Source organism: Mobula birostris, chromosome 5 (assembly GCF_030028105.1).
Source record: "Mobula birostris isolate sMobBir1 chromosome 5, sMobBir1.hap1, whole genome shotgun sequence".
Classification (NCBI taxonomy): Eukaryota; Metazoa; Chordata; class Chondrichthyes; order Myliobatiformes; family Myliobatidae; genus Mobula; species Mobula birostris.
The window spans coordinates 207,345,847-207,367,824 of NC_092374.1; the positions used below are offsets into that span (position 1 = coordinate 207,345,847).

The 21,978-nt window shown below is 48.7% G+C and overlaps 1 protein-coding gene across 1 annotated transcript in view; it reads right to left on the bottom strand.

Annotated features, from left to right (window-relative positions):
• LOC140198490 (zinc-binding protein A33-like) overlaps nucleotides 1-21,440 on the bottom strand; it is a 37,350-nt gene extending 15,910 nt beyond the window's left edge. Inside the window, exons 1-4 of the mRNA XM_072259577.1 lie at nucleotides 21,430-21,440; nucleotides 13,607-13,782; nucleotides 10,767-10,861; nucleotides 2,247-2,342 (exon numbers count right to left, since the gene is read on the bottom strand). Of these exons, the coding sequence (XP_072115678.1) occupies nucleotides 2,247-2,342; nucleotides 10,767-10,861; nucleotides 13,607-13,782; nucleotides 21,430-21,440 (378 nt within the window). The remainder of the gene's footprint in view (nucleotides 1-2,246; nucleotides 2,343-10,766; nucleotides 10,862-13,606; nucleotides 13,783-21,429) is intronic.
• Nucleotides 21,441-21,978: the final 538 nt, after the last annotated feature.

The window sequence follows — 21,978 nt, forward strand, 5'->3', positions numbered from 1 at the left end:
GTTTTGTGGCTTTCTGGAGATTTACGTAAGTAGTGCAGTGTAGGCCTAATTGTTTAATTCTATTGTGTAGCACCTTTGGGATGCTACCAGTTGTAGACAACGTTCATGTTCAATAGTCTTTCAATTTTCTCTTTCATTTCAGCATATTTCTGGTGTTTTCACTTATTGATTTCTGTAAGTTACGTGAGTTTGGAATGGCTCTATCTGTTAAGTAAATTGTTCTTGCTTATTTACCGAGAATTATTATAGCTGGGTGGTTATTAGAGGCTCTCCTATCGGTAATAATGGATTGGTCATAATATAATTTGTGGGACTCGGGCTCTAAAACTGGATCAGGCAGGTATTTATAGTAAGGTATGGTCTTTTATGAGTTTGTATTTTAAAGCAAGATTTTGGTGAATGATGTTTGCCACTTGATTATGCCTGTGTAAGTAATCAGATTGAGTTAAACTACTGCAGGATCCTGTAACTTGTTCAACTGTTTCTGGTTTCACTTGGCATTTCCTGCATTTCTCATCTTAAATTTGTTGGTCTTTTATTATGTATTTGTGATCATTTTTATGATATTCTTTGTAAATTTTCCAGATATTATTCCAAAACAATACATGAACATGGGTATAGTGAAAGTGTTATCACCTTGGTTATATTTTTACCATTGAGCTCAGCTTGACATATTTTCCTAAGCCTTGAAGAAATCCTGTCAAAAGTTTTCCCATTATTGCACTATGATCTATCTTCTTTGCTTGTTGATATCCCAAATGCTTACGTTTCTTATTCATCCGTCGGTTGTATCATATCCTAATGCTCTGTTTTGTACTCAATGAGCTCTATTGCACCTTTATGTTTAATGTTCTGCAATTATCCCATCCAAAGTTCATGCTCAGTTCTTCAGAAAATAGTTCTAGTTGGATGATTTGTGTTAGTTTTACTTATGAAGGAGCGCATAATTTCAAATCAATAGAGGATGCGTCAATGTGTAATTTGTTTGTTTCTTTCTGATCTGATATCCAGTTGTTGCCCAATTCAATCAGTTAGAGCAACACACATCAAAGTTGCTGGTGAATGCAGCAGGCCAAGCAGCATCTGTAGTAAGAGGTGCAGTCGACGTTTCAGGCCGAGACCCTTCGTCAGGACTTGACAGGTCCTGACGAAGGGTCTCGGCCTGAAACGTCGACTGCACCTCTTCCTACAGATGCTGCTTGGCCTGCTGCGTTCACCAGCAACTTTGATGTGTGTTGCTTGAATTTCCAGCATCTGCAGAATTCCTGTTGTTTGTGTCAATCAGTTAGAGACGGGTTTAAAGCTAGATAGGGCCAAAGTGAATTTATTATTACTTTTTTTTCTTTCTTTTAGTATGTGTACAGCTTGTTGTTTCCCCTGCTAGTTGTCTGCCATATTGATGACGTCTTTCATTGATTCTGTTATGGCTGTTGGACTTATTGAGTATGCCTGCAAGAAAATGTCCAATGATTTATGCTCTTACAGTGTTATAAAACAATTCTCAGGGGTACATTTGTACTTTGATGACAAATTTACTTTGAACTTTGAATACAGATACACAATTCCTTGAAAGTGGCATCACACACATGGATAAGGTCTTAAAAAAAGATATTGGCACATTGGCCTTCATAAATCAGTATATTTAGTACAGGAGGTAAAGTTGTAAAAGATGCTGGTGAGGGTGAGGCCTCATTTGGAGTATCGTGTGCAGTTCTGGTCACCCACCTACAGGAAAGATGTAAATAAGATTGAGGGAGAACAGAGAACAGTTAGAAGGACTTGAGGACCCGAGTTATAGGGAAAGGCTCAATCGGTTGGGACTTTATTCCCCGAAGAGCAGGAGAATGAGGGGAGATTTGATGGAGGTGTACAGAACTATGAGGGATACAGATAGGGTAAATGCAAGCAGACTTTTTCCACTGAGGTCGAGCGAGACTACAACCAGAGGTTATTAGTTAAGGATGAAAAGTGAACTGCTCAGGGGAACCTCAGTGAGAACGTTTTTATTCTGAGGGTGGTGAGTGTGAAATGAGGTGCCAGCAGAGGTGGTGGATGTGGGTTTGAAAGCAATATTTAAGAGAAGTTTGGATGGGAAGGGCATGGAGGGCTATGGTCTGGGTGCAGGTCAATGGGACTAGACATATTAATAGTTTCGGTGTTGTCGGGCTACATGGTTCTGAGTGAAGTGGGAGAGTGGCCGGTGGAGAGGGAGGAACTGAGAGACCCCACTGAAACCCCAGCCTCACCCGCACTTCAGAGATCTTCTGCCTCTGCTGGAGCCTGGCCTTCAGGGCAGCGGCCCTCCTTCGCCTGGCAGTCTCCAGGTGAGACCTCAGCTTATCCTGGGAGGAGGCAAGAGAGACATCATGGCCGATTAGTTCAAGTTCAATTATCAATTAACCATACACGAATACAGCCAAATGAAAAATCGTTACGCTGGGGCCAAAGTGCAAAACACAGACCCAACAGTCACACACGGCACATATAAGATAGCAAGTCACACACAGAATGTATAGTCCAAATCCCTGACTCCCTGAATGTTGCACCAGTCTGCAGATGAACACAATACAGCTTGTCTTCTGTTGATGACCACTTGGGGCAACATGGGATCCAGTGACGACACTACGCCACACAGCCTCTGGCATTCCAGTGGACTGCTTCACTCCAACAACCTCCCCAGGGCAGCTGCAAGCAGGTGGAATTCACCACGACACTAACTTGCCACCGTAGCCAACCACTAATCGAAACCTATCGAATGGTGAAAGGCTTTGATTGTCACGGTCCCAACCGTTAATTCCCCATTTTCTCCTAATTCCCTTTGATTGTGGCACACCTGATTCGCATCTAGACCTGCAGCATAAATACCCTGGCTTTGCATCCACTCATCGCCAGATCGTTGTTTCAGCCAGTGTGGTAATTCACATTCCTGGCTGCTTAGGATTGTGTATTCTAGGTCTTGTTTCAGTACTGAGGTTTGCCTGTGTAAGTCTGTCTCTCCGTGTCAAGATAAGTATTGCCTGCCATTTGCCTTTCCATTTAACGCTCCGTGTCAAGGTAAGTGTTGCGTGCTGCCTGTCTCTTGTCTGCAGTTCAGCTCCAGCAATGCCCTGTGTCAAGATAAGTTTTGCCTGCCTCCTGCTTTTCCGTTCACCTTCCTGTTTGCCGTTCAGCTCCCGCCACGCTCACGCTCTTGTCTGCATCCTGACTCTATCTCCGTGCTAGCGTCCTGCGTTTGGGTTTACCCATTCTTTGCAACATTGATAGACTGGGTGTGGAGAGGATATTTCCTATAGTTAGGACTAAAGGACACAGCCTCAGAGTAAACGGGCATCTTTTTAGAACAAAGATAAGGAGGGATTTCTTTAGTCAGAGGGTGGCAAATCTGTGGAATCTGTTTCCACAGGCGGCTGTGGAGGCCAGGCCTTTGGGTATATTTAAGGTAGAGGTTGATTGGTCAGGGCATGAAGGGATACGGAGAGAAGGTTGGAGATTGGAACTGAGAGAGAAAATGGATCAGCCGCGATGAAATGGTGGAGCAGACTCGATGGGCCAAATGGCCTAATTCTGCTCCTATATCTTATGGTCTAACTCTCACTTTTGAATTTTCTCCTATTTTAGAAAATAGTCTATGCCTTTATTTCTTCTGCCAATGTGCACGACCACACGACTGTGTGTTTCTCAGAATGTCTGACTCTGCAAGGGGGGAGAAGTTCCAACTAAGCATGCCTCTCATCGTTTTGTGCACCTCATCTGATCTCCCCCGCCTCAGCCCCCCCTGCTCCTGGGAGAACCAACCCAGCCTCGTCACCCCTGACACTGTCACTCAGGAGGGGGCAGCTGTCTCCAGTAATGGATGCCAGTAGCAGAGGAGGCGGATTCAGGTCCGCAAAGCAGGACAGTTGCTCTGGTCGCCATCACGGCAGGACACTCCTGAGCACGCTGAGGGAAGGGTCGGCAGAGGTGCGCAGAGCTTCACTGCAGGAAAGCAACGTTCCCACAATACAATAGGAGGTATTGTAGACAGTGCGCAGGTGGTCAAGAATCACAGACAAGGAATGGAAAATGACGTCTAGTGACACAGCGTGGAGCAGGCTGTTCTGGCCCAACGAACCCCCTCTGCCTAGTGACCCACCTATTCAACCCTAGCCCAATCACAGGAAAATTTACCATCACCGATTAACCCACTAAGTTTACGTCTTTGGATTGTGGGAGGAAACCCACACACCCATGGGGAGGAGGTACAGACAACACCTGAACTGAACTCAGCTCCGATGCCCTGAGCTGTACAGGCACTGTGCTAACTGCAACGCTAGCTCACCCATGGGTGGCCCCAAGCCTGACTGCGTGAAGAAGAGGGCTGGGCGTGAGGTGAGCTGCCCCGTCCCAGAAAAACCCAGCGTGGCAGAAATGCCAAAAGAAGCTCCAAAGACTTCATTCGTGGGAAGGGAAGGATGGTCGCCTGGTAGGTGTATGAAGTACTGATCAAGGGTAGAGTTGCTGTTGACCACCTGAGTAGAGCTGCTGTTGACCACCCATGCCCTAGAAGGAGTGATTGGGCCAAGAAGAACTGCTACACCACTGCTGAACCTTGGGAAGATGATTGAGGGGAGGTCAGGCTCTGGGGAATGTTGTAGAACAGAGAGACCCAAGAGTAGAATTGGAGGAGCAACACCTCATATACCATCTAGGTAGTCTCCAGCCCCTTGGTATGAACATAGAATTCTCCAACTTCCGGTAATTCCCTCCCCCTCCCTTCCTCTATCCCTATTTCACTCTGCCCCCGTTCCCCAGCTGCCTACCACCTCCCTCATGGTTCCGTCTCCTTCTACTACCCATTGTGTTTTCCCCTATTCTCTCTTCACCTTTCCTGCCTATCCCCTCCCTGCTTCCCCTTCCCCACCCCTTTATCTTTCCCCTTACTGGTTTTTCACCTGGAACCTACCAGCCTTCTCCTTCCCACCCTCCCCCAACTTCTTTATAGGGCCTCTGCCCCTTCCCTCTACAGTCCTGATGAAAGGTTCCGGCCTGAAACGTTGACTGATCGTTTCCACGGATGCTGCCTGACCTGATGAGTTCCTCCAGCGTGTTGTGAGTGTTGCTTTGACCCCAGCATCTGCAGAGTATTTCGTGTTTAAGAGTAGAACTACATGGTTCCCTGAAAGTGGCATTGTTGGTAGGCAGCGTGCTGATGAGGCCACTGTCAGGTTGGAGGAACAACACCTCATAGTCTGGGCAGCCTTCAACCTGACATTGATTTCTCTAGCTTCCAGTAATCCCCCGCCGCCCTCTCTATTTTCATTCCCCTCTCGCCCCTTCTCTCCTCATCTTTCCTTATGGGTAGAGCTGCATAACACTAAGGGGCAGAAAACGCTGGTGGGAGTTGTGTACAGGCCACCTAACAGTAGTAGTGAGGTCGGAGATGGTATTAAACAGGAAATTAGAAATGTGTGCAATAAAGGAACAGCAGTTATAATGGGTGACTTCAATCTACATGTAGATTGGGTGAACCAAATTGGTAAAGGTGCTGAGGAAGAGGATTTCTTGGAAAGTATGTGGGATGATTTTTTGAACCAACATGTCGAGGAACCAACTAGAGAGCAGGCTATTCTAGACTGGGTTTTGAGCAATGAGGAAGGGTTAATTAGCAATCTTGTCGTGAGAGGCCCCTTGGGTAAGAGTGACCATAATATGGTGGAATTCTTCATTAAGATGGACAGTGACATAGTTAATTCAGAAACAAAGGTTCTGAACTTAAAGAGGGGTAACTTTGAAGGTATGCGACGTGAATTAGCTAAGATAGACTGGCAAATGACGCTTAAAGGATTGACGGTGGATATGCAATGGCAAGCATTTGAAGATTGCATGGATGAACTACAACAATTGTTCATCCCAGTTTGGCAAAAGAATAAATCAGGGAAGGTAGTGCACCCGTGGCTGACAAGAGAAATTAGGGATAGTATCAATTCCAAAGAAGAAGCATACAAATTAGCCAGAAAAAGTGGCTCACCTGAGGACTGGGAGAAATTCAGAGTTCAGCAGAGGAGGACAAAGGGCTTAATTAGGAAGGAGAAAAAAGATTATGAGAGAAAACTGGCAGGGAACATAAAAACTGACTGTAAAAGCTTTTATAAATATGTAAAAAGGAAAAGACTGGTAAAGACAAATGTAGGTCCCCTACAGACAGAAACAGGTGAATTGATTATGGGGAGCAAGGACATGGCAGACCAATTGAATAATTACTTTGGTTCTGTCTTCACTAAGGAGGACATAAATAATCTTCCAGAAATAGTAGGGGACAGAGGGTCCAGTGAGATGGAGGAACTGAGTGAAATACATGTTAGTAGGGAAGTGGTGTTGGGTAAATTGAAGGGATTAAAGGCAGATAAATCCCCAGGGCCAGATGTTCTGCATCCCAGAGTGCTTAAGGAAGTAGCCCAAGAAATAGTGGATGCATTAGTGATAATTTTTCAAAACTCGTTAGATTTTGGACTAGTTCCTGAGGATTGGAGGGTGGCTAATGTAACCCCACTTTTTAAAAAAGGAGGGAGAGAGAAACCGGGGAATTATAGACCGGTTAGCCTAACGTCGGTGGTGGGGAAACTGCTGGAGTCAGTTATCAAAGATGTGATAACAGCACATTTGGAAAGCGGTGAAATCATCGGACAAAGTCAGCATGGATTTGTGAAAGGAAAATCATGCCTGACGAATCTCATAGAATTTTTTGAGGATGTAACTAGTAGAGTGGATAGGGGAGAACCAGTGGATGTGGTATATTTGGATTTTCAAAAAGCTTTTGACAAGGTCCCACACAGGAGATTAGTGTGCAAACTTAAAGCACACGGTATTGGGGGTAAGGTATTGATGTGGATAGAGAATTGGTTGGCAGACAGGAAGCAAAGAGTGGGAATAAAGGGGACCTTTTCAGAATGGCAGGCAGTGACTAGTGGGGTACCGCAAGGCTCAGTGCTGTGACCCCAGTTGTTTACAATATATATTAATGACTTGGATGAGGGAATTAAATGCAGCATCTCCAAGTTTGCGGATGACATGAAGCTGGGTGGCAGTGTTAGCTGTGAGGAGGATGCTAAGAGAATGCAGGGTGACTTGGATAGGTTAGGTGAGTGGGCAAATTCATGGCAGATGCATTTTAATGTGGATAAATGTGAGGTTATCCACTTTGGTGGCAAAAATAGGAAAACAGATTATTATCTGAATGGTAAACAACAGGAATTCTGCAGATGCTGGAAATTCAAGCAACACACATCAAAGTTGCTGGTGAACGCAGCAGGCCAGGCAGCATCTGTAGGAAGAGGTGCAGTCGACATTTCAGGACGAGACCCTTCGTCAGGACTAACTGAAGGAAGAGTGAGTAAGAGATTTGAAAGTTGGAGGGGGAGGGGGAGATCCAAAATGATAGGAGAAGACAGGAGGGGGAGGGATAGAGCCAAGAGCTGGACAGGTGATAGGCAAAAGGGGATACGAGAGGATCATGGGACAGGAGGTCCGGGAAGAAAGACAGGGGGGGGGGACCCAGAGGATGGGCAAGAGGTATATTCAGAGGGACAGAGGGAGAAAAAGGAGAGTGAGAGAAAGAATGTGTGCATAAAAATAAGTAACAGATGAGGTACGAGGGGGAGGTGGGGCCTAGCGGAAGTTAGAGAAGTCGATGTTCATGCCACCAGGCCGGAGGCCACCCAGATGGAATATAAGGTGCCGCTCCCCCAACCCGAGTGTGGCCTCATTTTTACAGTAGAGGAGGCCGTGGATAGACATGTCAGAATGGGAATGGGATGTGGAATTAAAATGTGTGGCCACTGGGAGATCCTGCTTTCTCTGGCGGACAGAGCGTAGGTGTTCAGCAAAGCGGTCTCCCAGTCTGCGTCGGGTCTCGCCAATATATAAAAGGTCACATCGGGAGCACTGGACGCAGTATATCACCCCAGTCGACTCACAGGTGAAGTGTTGCCTCACCTGGAAGGACTGTTTGGGGAGGGATGGGGGGGATGAATGGACAAGGGAGTTGTGTAGGGAGCGATCCCTGCGGAATGCAGAGGGAGGGGGAGGGAAAGATGTGCTTCGTGGTGGGATCTAGTTGGAGGTGGCGGAAGTTACGGAGAATAATATGTTGGACCCGGAGGCTGGTGGGGTGGTAGATGAGGACCAGGGGAACCCTATTCCTAGTGGGGTGGCGGGAGGATGGAGTGAAAGCAGATGTACGTGAAATGGAGGAGATGCGTTTAAGAGCAGAGTTGATAGTGGAGGAAGGGAAGCCCCTTTCTTTAAAAAATGAAGACATCTCCCTCGTCCTAGAATGAAAAGCCTCATCCTGAGAGCAGATGCGGCGGAGACAGAGGAATTGCGAGAAGGGGATGGCGTTTTTGCAAGAGACAGGGTGAGAAGAGGAATAGTCCAGATAGCTGTGAGAGTCAGTAGGCTTATAGTAGAAAATATATATATATATATAATTCTAGTATATTATCTGAATGGTGGCCGATTAGGAGAAGGGGAGCTGCAACGAGACCTGGGTGTCATTACACACCAGTCATTGAAAGTGGGCATGCAGGTACAGCAGGCGGTGAAAAAGGAAAATGGTATGCTGGCATTTATAGCGAGAGGATTCGAGTACAGGAGCAGGGAGGTACTACTGCAGTTGTACAAGGCCTTGGTGAGACCACACCTGGAGTATTGTGTACAGTTTTGGTCCCCTAATCTAAGGAAAGACATCCTTGCCATAGAGGGAGTACAAAGAAGGTTCACCAGATTGATTCCTGGGATGGCAGGACTTCCATATGAAGAAAGACTGGATGAACTGGCTTGTACTCGTTGGAATTTAGAAGATTGAGGGGGATCTCATTGAAACGTATAAAATCCTAAAGGAATTGGACAGACTAGATGCAGGAAGATTGTTCCCGATGTTGGGGAAGTCCAGAATGAGGGGTCACAGTTTGAGGATAAAGGGGAAGCCTTTTAGGACCGAGATAAGGAAAAACTTCTTCACACAGAGAGTGGTGAATCTGTGGAATTCTCTGCCACAGGAAACAGTTGAGGCCAGTTCATTGGCTATATTGAAGAGGGAGTTAGATATGGCCCCTGTGGCTAGGGGGATCAGAGGGTATGGACAGAAGGCTGGTGCAGGGTTCTGAGTTGGATGATCAGCCATGATCATAATAAATGGCGGTGCAGGCTCGAAGGGCCGAATGGCCCTACTCCTGCACCTATTTTCTATGTTTCTATGTTTCTTACCTCCCTATGGTCGCCTTACTTCTTCTGCCATTTTCTTCAGCCTACCTATTCCCTCCCAGCTCTCACCTCATCCAGTCTGCCCCACCTGCACACCTTCCCCTCACCTGGTCTTACCTCTCACCTGCCAACTTGTACTCCCTCCCCTTCACTCCTTCCCATCATTTTAGACCATAAGACAAAAGGAGCAGAAGTAGGGCCATTTGGCCCATCGAGTCTGCTCCACCATTTAATCATGAGCAGATCCATTCTCCCATTTAGTCCCACTCCCCTGCCTTCTCACCATAACCTTTGATGCCCTGGCTACTCAGATACCTATCAATCTCTGCCTTAAATACACCCAATGACTTGGCCTCCACTGCCACCCTTGACACAAATTTCCATAGATTCACCACCCTCTGGCTAAAAAAATTTCTTCGCATCTCTGTTCTGAATGGGTGCCCTTCAATCCTTAAGTCATGCCCTCTCGTACTAGACTCCCCCATCATGGGAAACAACTTTGCCACATCCACTGTGTCCCAGCCTTTCAACATTCGAAATGTTTCTATGAGGTTTTAATCTGGCTTCTGCCCCCACTTCCTTTCCAATCGTGACGCAGGGTCTCGGCATGAATGGTCGACTGTTTATAGATGCTCCCCGGCCCTGCAGAGTTTCTTCCAGTACTTTGTGCCGGTGAAGAAGGTGTTTGGCACACTGGCTTTATCAGCCAGAGCATTCAGTTTAGATGTTGGATGTTATGTTGCAGATGTAGAAAGCGTCAGTGAGGGCCACACTTGGAGTATTGTGTGCAGAGTAACACACACAAAGTGCTGAACAAGCTCAGCAGTCAGCTAGCGTCTATGGAGGGGAACAAACAGTCGACGCTTCAGGACAAGATCCTTCATCAGGAGGGAGAGGAAGGGGAAGAAGCCAGAGTAAGAAGGTGGAGGGAAGGGAAGGGCTACAAACTGCAAAGTGATTGGGCAAGACCAGGTGGGTGGAAGGTGTGTGGTGAGAAGGTAGGGGAGTATTGTGTACAGTCCTGGCTGACCTGCACTGGGAAAGATGCCATTATGCTGGACAGAGTACAGAGGAAATTTATGAGGAAGTTGCTGGACCAGGTGATGGTTAGTGTTTGGGAAAACGTTATTCCTTGGAGCTGAGGAGACTGTGAGGTAACTTTATAAAGGTGTATGAAGCCATGAGGAGTAATGATTTCTGAGGAGGCTGAAGGGAACTGGACTCTGCACAACCCATGCTCACATTGTTATGTCTTTGTACAGATGCACAGCAGAGACTTCCCATCGCTGCACCGAATGGAAACTGTGTAGAGGAAGGCTCTGCTATGGATCAGGGAGTCCTGGTGGAAGAAGCAGTCCCACCACCCTACACCCAACCCCACTCCCACTTGGCCAGCTGTCCAGCCACCCACTCCTCCCGCCCTGTAGCAGAGTCTGATCCCAAACGAGGGTCCCCCCGATGAGGGAAATGGGAGTGAAGCTGGCGTCCTCTCGAGGTGGGGGGGGGTGTTCTGAGGCGAGGCTCACCTGGTAGATGTCCAGCGCCTCATTCACTGGGATGTAGTGTGATACTTGTGCTCCCGGCTGTCCCGGCAAATCCCACAGATCAGCTTCCCGTCCGTCTCACAGAACAGTTTCAGTTCCTCCTCGTGGAGTGGGCAGAAGAGGCGTGGGAGATGCCTGCACCCCCTGTCACCCTCCCACTGCCCCTCCCCACAGCTTTCTCCCTCCTCTTCACTCCTCCCCCTCCCACCCTCCTTCCTGTTATGTTCCTCCTCCCCATTCCTCCCAGCCTCCCTCCTCCTCGCTCTTTCTCTCTCCCCATCCACTCCCTCCCGCTCTCCCAGCCTGTCGTCCCCTTCCTCTCTAAACCTGACTCTCTCTTCCTAGGTGCCTCCCTCCACCTTTCCTCCCCCCCATCCCACACCGTTCCCCTCCTCCCTTGGCCCTGCTCTCTCACTCTCCAAATGTGACCTGTATCCCCGACTCCTCCCTCCACCTCTCCTCCTCCCCATCCCATACCCTTCCTTTCTCCCCTTAGCTGTGCTCTCTCCCTCTTTAAAACCCTCCCAATTTCCCTCCAACTCTCTCCCTCATTCTCATCCTCATTTCCCCTCTCCCTCCATCTTTCCCTCTTACCCTCGCTCTTACTTGCAGTGTTTTCCCACCCTCCCATACTCCCTAATCCTCTCCCCCTCCTCTCTCTTCCCCTCCCTATCATCCTCCTCCCCCCCTCTCCCTCTGCTTCTCTCTCTCACTCTCCCTTGTCCATTCCCTCAACTCTGTCCCTTCCCCTCACCCTCATCTTCCACCGCTCCTCTTCATCCTCGGTCACTCCTGCACCTGCTCTCATCCTTCGGCCTGACTTCCACCACTTCGTCCTCACCCCCTCTCCGTCTCTCCCTTGTCCTCGCAACCATTCTCCACTCTCTCTACAACCACCTCACCCCCCCTCCACCTCTCCTCCTTTTGCTCCCCTTCTCCTGTCCTCCCACCCCCCCTTTCCCTCTCACTCACCTCTGCTCTCTCCCTTTCCCTTTTCCTCGCTCTCTGCCTGTCTCCTCCACTGTCCCTCTCCCCTCGCCTCCCTCCCTCACTGTCCCCACCCATCAGTGTCAGTCCTCTCTCCCTCCCTCAGCTTCTTGTTGTCCCTCCGCCTGTCCCCCTGCTCCCTCGCCCTCTCAACCCTCCCCATCCGTGCACCATTCCCTTCCGTCTCTGTGACACCCCCACCTTCCCTCAACCTCTGCCTCTCACTCACACCCCCACCCTCCCTGAGCCTCTGACTCTCACTATCACCCCCACCCTCCTTCAACCTCTGCCTCTCACTGTCACCCCCAACCCTCCCTCAACCTCTGCCTCTCACTCTCACCCCCCACCCTCCCTCAACCTCTGCCTCTCACTCTCACCCCCCACCCTCCCTCAACCTCTGCCTCTCACTCACACCCCCCACCCTCCCTGAGCCTCTGACTCTCACTATCACCCCCACCCTCCTTCAACCTCTGCCTCTCACTGTCACCCCCACCCTCCCTCAACCTCTGCCTCTCACTCTCACCCCCACCCTCTCCCTCAACCTCTGCCTCTCACTCTCACCCCCACCTTCCCTCAACCTCTGCCTCTCACTCACACACCCCACCCTCCCTGAGCCTCTGACTCTCACTATCACCCCCACCCTCCTTCACCTCTGCCTCTCACTGTCACCCCCACCCTCCCTCAACCTCTGCCTCTCACTCTCACCCCCACCCTCCCTCAACCTCTGCCTCTCACTCTCACCCCCCACCCTCCCTCAACCTCTGCCTCTCACTCTCACCCCCACCCTCCCTCAACCTCTGCCTCTCACTCTCACCCCCACCCTCCCTCAACCTCTGCCTCTCACTCTCACCCCCACCCTCCCTCAACCTCTGCCTCTCACTTTCACCCCCACCCTCCCTCAACCTCTGCCTCTCACTCTCACCCCCACCCTCCCTCAACCTCTGCCTCTCACTCTCACCCCCACCCTCCCTCAACCTCTGCCTCTCACTTTCACCCCCACCCTCCCTCAACCTCTGCCTCTCACTCTCACCCCCACCCTCTCTCAACCTCTGCCTCTCACTCTCATCCCCACCCTCCCTGAGCCTCTCACTCTCACCCTTCCTTGCTCTCTGCCCCTCTCCCTTTCTCTCTCTCCATCTTTCTTTCTCATTCACCTCTCCTTCTGTCGCCCTTTCCCCTTCTCTCACTCTCTGCCTCTCTCTCACACCCTCCCTTTCCCTCCAGCTGCCTCTCTCAATCTCCTCTCCTTCACCCTCTCTCTTTCTCTCCCTCGCCTCTGCTCTCTCACTCATCCCGTCCCTCTGGCTCACTCTATCTCTCTCCCTTCTCCTCCCTCTCTCTCCCTCGCCACCTCTCTGCCTCACTGGCGCCCTTTCTCTAACCTCGTCCTCCTCCCTCACACTCGTTCTCTCACTAGCCCTCTCCCTCCCTTCCCTCACACTCTGCGTCTCATTTCCCCTCCAGTCTTTCTCCCCCTCCCCTCCCCTCCTTTCCCCTCCCCTCCTTTCCCCTCCCCTCCCCTCCCTCTCCCCCTTCCTCATCTCTTCCTCCCTCCCCCTGTGACTCCTCCCTGTCCTATCCACTTCCCCAATGGTCCCCCCTCTCTCTCTCACTCACTCACACCACTTCTCCCTCTCCCTCAAACCCCTCTCTGTCCCTCTCTCTCTCTCCCTCAAACCCCTCTCTGTCCCTCTCTCCCTCTCCCTCAAACCCCTCTCTGTCCCTCTCTCCCTCTCCCTCAAACCCCTCTCTGTCCCTCTCTCTCTCTCTCCCTCAAACCCCTCTCTGTCCCTCTCTCCCTCTCCCTCAGACCCCTCTCTGTCCCTCTCTCTGACGCCCACTGGCGGCCGAGCTCTCACTGCGGGTTTGGACCGGGTTCTGCCGGGGACTCTCCGCTTCTGCGGCCGCCAGTTCCGAGGCCGAGCCACTGGCTTTGCGGGACGCTCGGCGCGGCGGGAGGCCGGTTCGATCCTTGAGCAGAGCGGGACTCGACTTCCTGATTCCCTGCAGTCTGTGCGAGGGAGGGAGGGGACGAGGGAGAGGGAAGGAGGGACAGGTAAGGAGGGAGAAGGGGGAGGGAGGGAGGGAGAGAGAGAGAGAGAGAGAGAGAGAGAGAGAGAGAGAGAGAAAGAGAGGTGGCGGGGAGAGGGAGAGGAAGACAATCGAAATAACAGGAAATAACAGGTATGTTGGGTCGGATAGTTTGAAGTGTGTATATTTTAATGCTGGGAGTATTATGGATAAGGGGATGAACTTAAGAGTATAGATCAGTACATGGAACTACCATGAAACTTGATTGAGTCTGGGGCAGACCACGACATCGAGAAACAGACGTGTAATCAGATTAAGGAAATATATAAAAATGATAGGGTCCAACATATTATTTTCCGTAACTTCCGCCACCTCCAACGGGATCCCACCACTAAGCACATCTTTCCCTCCCCCCCCCCCCGGCTTTCCGCAGGGATCGCTCCCTACGCGACTCCCTTGTCCACTCGTCCCCCCCATCCCTCCCCACTGATCTCCCTCCTGGCACTTATCCGTGTAAGCGGAACAAGTGCTACACATGCCCTTACACTTCCTCCCTTACCACCATTCAGGGCCCCAGACAGTCCTTCCAGGTGAGGCGACACTTCACCTGTGAGTCGACTGGGGTGATATACTGCGTCCGGTGCTCCCAATGTGGTCTTTTATATATTGGCGAGACCCGACGCAGACTGGGAGACCGCTTTGCTGAACATCTACGCTCTGTCCGCCAGAGAAAGCAGGATCTCCCAGTGGCCACACATTTTAATTCCACATCCCATTCCCATTCTGACATGTCTATCCACAGCCTCCTCTACTGTAAAGATGAAGCCACACTCAGGTTGGAGGAACAACACCTTATATTCCATCTGGGTAGCCTCCAACCTGATGGCATGAACATTGACTTCTCAAACTTCCGTTAATGCCCCACCTCCCCTTCGTACCCCATCCGTTATTTATTTATTTATCTATCTATTCATTTATTTTGTTTGTTTATTTATTTATTTCCCCTTTTTTCTCTCTTTTCTCTTCCTCTGTCCCTCTCACTATAACTCCTTGCCCATCCTCTGGGCTCCCCACCCCCTTTCTTTCTCCCTGGGCCTCCCGTCCCATGATCCTTTCCCTTCTCCAGCCTGGTACCCCTTTTGCCTATCACCTGTCCAGCTCTTGGCTCCATCCCTCCACCTCCTGTCTTCTCCTATCATTTTGGATCTCCCCCTCCCCCTCCCACTTTCAAATCTCTTACTATCTCTTTTTTCAGTTAGTCCTGACGAAGGGTCTCAGCCTGAAACGTCGACTGTACCTCTTCCTAGAGATGCTGCCTGGCCTGCTGCATTCACCAGCATTTTTTTGTGTGTGTTGTTTGAATTTCCAGCATCTGCAGATTTCCTCATTTTAGGTTTGTTGTCATGGAGGATTTCAACTTCCCTGATATAAACTCGGACATTCTTAGTGCAAGGAGTTTTAGACGAGGCAGAATTTGTTAAGTGTGTCCAGGAAGATTTCTTAATTCAATATGTGGGCAGTCCAACAGGAGGAGGTGCCGTACTGGAGTTGGGTAATGAGCCTGGCCAGATGACTGACCTTTCAGCGGACGAATAGTCAGGAAACAGTGACCACAACTCCTTAACTTTCAGGGTAGTTAAGTATAGGTGAGCTTTTGGGAGAGTTTTAAATTGCAGTAGGTCAAATTACGAGGGCATCAGCCAGGAACTAAGAAGGATTAATTGAGACCGACTCTTCTCTGGCAAGTCCACATCAGATGTGTGGAGGGTGTTTAAAGATCAATTGCACAGAGTAGACGAAAGGGATGTTGCTGTTAGAAGGAAGGACGGGGATGGGACAATAAAAGAACTTCGGATTCCAGAGAGGTGATGATTTTACTCAACAGGAAAAGGGAAAAGTATGTAAGGCTTCAGAAGTCAGGATCAGACGAAGCACGTGAGGAGTATAAGGAAGCCAGAAACGAACTAAAGGGAATTAGGAAGACCAGGAGAGGCCATGAAAAGTCCCTGGCAAGCAGGATTAAGGTCAGTTCAAAGGCATTCTATATGAAGAGCAAGAGGATAACCAGGTAGGACAACTCAAGGATAAAGAGCAGGAACATTTGCTGGCTTGCAGAGAATGCGAGTGTAGTATGTAAAGAGTACTTTGCTTCAAAATTTACCAAGAAAAGGATTTGGAGGACCAGGAGATCAGTGCTGAGTGTATAAATATGTTAGGACTTTTAGAAGTCAAGAAGGAGGGAGTGCTGGGCCTTCTCGTGAAGGTGGATAAGTCCCCAGAACCTGGTGGGATTTCCCCCAGGTTATTGCAGAAGGCAAGAGACGAAATTCAGAATCAGAATCAGAATCAGAAATTTCTGAGCCCTTGACCTGTACCTTGGTGTCCTCTCCAGGCACAGTGAGGTCCCAGAGGACTGGTGAGTGGCTAGTGTTGTACCTATATTTAAGAGGGGAACAATGGAAAATCCTGGGATTATAGACCGGTGAGTCTCACGTCAGTCGTAAGGCATATGTTGGAGAAAATTCTTAGTGTAGGATTTACAAGCATTTGGAAACCAATAACCTAATTAGGGAGAACCAGCATGCCTTTTCTGTGGGGCACGTCGAGCCTTACCAACTTGACAAGGTGACGAGAGAGATTGATGAGGGTGGGACAACTGGTGTTGTCTAAGGTGTTTGACAAAGTCTTTCACGGAAGGTTCATCCAGAAGGTTCAGATGTATGGGATCTGAGGTGAATTGGCTGTTTGCATTCAGCACTGATATGCACATAGATGACAGAAGGTTTTGGATGAAGGGACTTTTTCGAGCTGGTGGTGTTTCTCAGGGATCTGTGCTGGGATCTCTGCTGTTTGTGATGTATATCTGGATGATCTGGATGAAAATGTAGATGGGTGGGTTAGATTGGCGGAGTTGTGGATAATGAAGACTAGTAAAGAATACAGCATGATATAGATCAGTTGCAGATATGGGCAGAGAAGTGGCAGATGGAGTTTAAATGTGAGGTGTGGCATCTTGGTCGGGGCAAATACGAGGAGACAGTACACTTAAGGCAAGATCCTTAAAAATGTTGATGAGCAAAGAGTTTTTGGGATCCAAGTTCGTAGCTTCTTAGAAGTGATTAAGGCTTATGGAATGTTTGCATTTTTAGTCGAGGCATTGAGTTCAAAGGTCAGGAGGTTATATTACAGCTTTGGTTGCAAACTCTGGTTACGTCACATCAGTTCTGGTCGCCCCACTGTAGGAAGTATGTTGGGGCTTTGGAGAAGATGCAGAAGAGGTTTACCAAGGTGCTGCCCGGTTTAAAGGGTATGTACTATCTCGAGAAGCTGGATAAATTTTTCTGAATGTTTACTCTGGAGCGGCGGATGCTGAGGGGAGATCTGAGAGAGGATTGTAAGATTATGAGAGGTATAGATAGAGTGGACAGACAGCATCTGTTTCCCAGGGTTGAAATATCTAACACCAGAGGCATGCATCGAAAGTGAGAGGGGGTAGGTTCAAGGGGGATGTGGGGGTAAGTTTTTTGTTGCTCAGAGAGTTGTGGACGCCTGGAATGCGCTGCCTGGTATGGTGGTAGAGGCAAATACATTAGGGACTTTTAAGGGGGGTTTGGAAAGGCACCATGTAAGGAGTTTGGGGGGATATGGAGATGGTTTAGGTAGGAAGGATTAGTATTCTGGTGTTTTTGATTTGCTTTTTAGCTGCTCAGCACAACATTGTGGGCCGAATGGCCTTGCCGTACTGTTCTATGGGGGAACGGAAGGCGAGAGGATGGGAGAGCAACGGAGGGAGAGGGTGACAATAAAGAGAGGGAGAGGTCCAGGGTAGTGGGCAGACAGGATTTCAGATGTGATAGAACCAGTCTCTCAAAGCACTTTGCAATGATGGGGGTGAGTGCAACTGGGTGGAAGTCATTCAGGCCCGTGGCAGTGGAATGCTTCAACACTGGCATGATGGTGGCGATCTTGAAGCTTGTGGGGACAACTGCTTGGGCCAAGGACAGATTGAAAATGTCCGTGAAGACCCCGGCCAACTGCCCTGCACAGACTCTGAGCACACAGCCATGTATTCCATCCGGATAAGCTGCCTTCCGTACATTCACCCTGCTCAGGGTGGCGCAAACATCAGAGGTGGAAGGTGAGAGAGGCAGTTCACCAGGTGGGAGATCTGCTTTGAGGGTGACCTCCTTGTTCTCTCGGTCAAAGCGAGCGTAGAAGTAATTGAGCTCATCAGGGAGGGAAGCAGAGCTGGAAGGGGGCACAGAACTAGGTGGTTTGAAGTCTGTAATGACCTGTATGCCATGCCACATGCACCAGGGGTCCGAGGAGTTGAAATGCTCCTCGATTCTCTGTTTGTATATGTGTTTAGCCTGTTTGTATATGTATAAGGCCATAAGACATTGGAGCTGAATTAGGCTATTTGGCCAATTGAGTCTGCTCCGCCATTCAACCATAGCTGATCCTTTTCCCTCTCTTCAGCACCCATTCCCCAGCCTTCTCTAAATATCCTTTGATCAAAAACACTGCCTTAAACACACCCAACGATCTGGCCTCCACATCTGCCTGTGGTAATAAATTCTACAAATTCTCTGGCTAAAGAAATTTCTCTGCATCTCTGTTTTAAAAGGACCCCCCTCTTTCCTGAAGCTGTGCCCTCTTGTCCTAGACTCTCCCACCATGGGAAACATCCTTTCCACATCTACTCTGTCTAGGCCTTTCAATATTCAATGAGATCCCCCTTCATACTTCAAAATTTCAGTGAGTACAGGCCCAGAGCTATCAAATGTTCCTTGCAAGATAATCCTTTCTTTCCCAGAATCATCCTTGCGAACCTCCTCTGAAGCCTCTCCAATACCAGCACATCGTTTCTTAGATGAGGAGCCTAAAACTGTTCACAATGCTCAAGGTGAGGCCTCACCAGTGCCTTATAAAGCCTCAGCATCACATCCTCCTTCTTGTATTCTAGACCTCTTGAAATGAATGCTAACATGGCATTTGCCTTCCTCACCACTGACTCAGCCCTTTTTTTAATAAGGATCCGTTAGTGTCGTGAGACCATGGATTTGCACCTTGGGAGGTTTCCAGGGCTCAGGCCTGGGCAAGGTTGTATGGAAGACTGGCAGTTGCCCATGTTGCAAGTCTCCCCTCTCCACAACACCGATGTTGTCCAAGGGAAGGGCACTAGGACCCACACAGCTTGGCATCGGTGTCGTCGCAGAGCACTGTGTGATTAAGTGCCTTGCTCAAGGACACACATGCTGCCTCAGCCAAGTCTCGAACTAGCGACCTTCAAATCACTAGACGAACACTCTAACCACTTGGCCACGCCTACAAGTTAACCTTCAGAATGTTCTGCACAAGGACTTCGCAGCTCAGATTTTTGGACTTTCTCCCTATTTAGAAAGTCATTGTATCTAACATTGTATTTTATTCGCCATTCTCTTGTCTATTATCCTAGTCTGTCTAAGGCCTCTTGGAGCCTACCTATTTCCTCAACGCTATCTGCTCCTCCACCAATCTTTGTCTCATTTGCATCTCAAACTTGGCAACTACGATGGAAAAGCCATCTATTTCATTATCTAAATCATTTATATACAGCATAAGGGAAGCTGTCCCAACACCGACCCCTGCGGAACACCACTAGTCACTGGCAGCCAACCAGACAGGGATCCTTTTATTCCCACTCGCTACCTCCTACCAATCAGCCAATGCTCTAACTACGTTAGTAAATTTCCTGTAATACCACAGGATCTTAACTTGTTAAGCAGCCTCATGTGTGGCATCTTGTCAAAGACCTTCTGAAAGTCTAAATATATAACATCCACTACATCCCCTTTATCTATCCTACATGTAATCTCAAAGGATTCCAACAGGTTCGCCAGGCAAGATTTTCCTTAGCAATTGACCCCAGCATCTTCCCAACCACTGAAGTCAGGCTAACTGGTCCATAATTTCATCTCTCCTGCCTTCCTTCTTTTTTAAAAAGTGGAGTGACATTTGCCATTTTCCAGTCCTCTGGAACCATGCCAGAATCCAATGATTTTTCAAAGATCATTACAAATACCTCCACAATCTCTACTGCTACCTCTTTCAGAACTCTAGGGTGCAGTTAATCTGGTCTGGGTGACTTACATATGTACCCTTAGGTCTTTCAGCTTTTTGAGCGCCTTCTCCCTTGTAATAGTAACATCTTTTTCTTTTCCCTCACACCCTTCAACATCTGGCACATTGCTGGTGTCTTCCACAATGAACATGATACAAAATACTTATTTAATTTCAGCGGAGTAAAGGAAATTACAGAAAGAGGAGTTGGCTGGAGTAAATTGGAAGAAGATTCTGGTAGGGATGACAGCAGAGCGGTAATAGCATAGGTTACTGGGAAAATGAAGAAGGTGTACGAGAGATGTATTCTAAAAACAAAGAAGTACTCAAATGGCAAAATAGTACAACGGTGGCTGACAAGGGAAGTCAAAGTTAATGTAAAAGCAAAAGAGAGGACGTACAGTAAAGCAAAAATTTGTCGGATGATGGAAGATTGGGAAGCTTTTAAAACTTACAGAAAGGAACTTAAAGCATCTTTATGAGGGCAAAGATGAATTATGAAAGCCAGCTGGCAAATAATAGCAAGGCGGATAGACACAGCTTTTTCTCGTATATGAAAAACTAAAAGAGAGATTAAAATGGATGTAGGACCGCTAGAAAATGCAGCCGGAGAAATAATGATGAGAGCCAAGGAGATGGCAGATGAAGGAAATGAGTATTTTACACGGGTCTTCTCTGTGGAAGACACTTGCAGTGTGCCAGGTGTTGAATGGTGTAGGGGAGGAGAAGTGAGTGCAGTCACGATTACAAGGGAGAAGGTGCTCAAAAAGCTGAAAGATCTAAGGGTACATAAGTCACCTGGACCAGATGAACTGCACCCTAGCTTTCTAAAAGAGGTAGCAGTAGAGATTGTGGAGGCATTAGTAATAATCTTTCAAGAATCCCCAAAGTCTACATGTCTGAGAGTCCAGTACAGGGAATGGAGGTTGGAGGGGTGATGTCTACGTATCTGAGAGTCCAGGCCAGGGAATGGAGGTTAGAGGGGTGACATTTACATGTCTGAGAGTCTAGTACAGGAAATGGAGGTTGGAGGGGTGACATTTACGTGTCTGAGAGTCTAGTACAGGAAATGGAGGTTGGAGGGGTGACATTTACGTGTCTGAGAGTCTAGTACAGGAAATGGAGGTTGGAGGGGTGATGTCGACATGTCTGAGAGTCCAGGCCAAGGAATGGAAGTAGAAACCTGATGTCTGCAGTCCAGGACCAAGGAATGGGGTCAGGGGTCAGTGGCCAGAGGCGACCTTTCCTGAGGTCGGAGGCTGGTCTGTGTGTGCAAGCAGCTGGGAAGAGCACTTGCCTTGCTGCTGTTACTTTGTTGTGTTATTCTGCTAAGCATGGTGGGATTGCTACATTGGCATTGGCACAGGTGGCGACATTTGCAGGCTGTCCCCAGCACACCATTAGAATTCTGCTGGTCCTTGATGCAAACGACGCATTTCACTGTATGTTTCCCTGTGCATGTCATAAATACATCTGAATATCAGTCTGAGGGGGCTGCCTACTCTCTAGAGATGGCCAAGCTTACCCGAGTATCATTCTTCTGTGCTGCATGGGGCACTATGATGGGCCCTTCCAGTTCCGACGGCACGATCACATTACCTCGGTTTTCCAAGGTAAAAATAGTGTTCCGGTTTTTCAGTGATGGTTTGGAGAAAAAGCGTGAACAGTGGGTCAAGGGTAAAACAAACATTGAATCAACGGAGCTGCAGTCAAAGGCAGAGAGTGCTCGAGACAAAGATTGTTTTGTGTACTGTTCTTATCAAACGGGGCCAGAACATTGACCCTAATCAGGAGAAATTATGTATCAGTTTACAACGCTGGCCATAAACACGAGATTCTGCAGATGCTGGAAATGCAGAGCAACACAGCTGCAGGACTGATGAAGGGAGGTTCTGGGTCCAAAGTGTTGACTGTTTATACCTCTTCATATATGCTGCCTGACGTGCTGAGTTCCCCAGCAGTGTGTTTACAATCCGGCCCATAACACAGACCCTCTCTCCATCAGTCTGAAGTTTCAACTGTTTATTCCTCTCCATAGATGCTGCCTGACGTGCTGTGTTCTCCCAGCATTGTG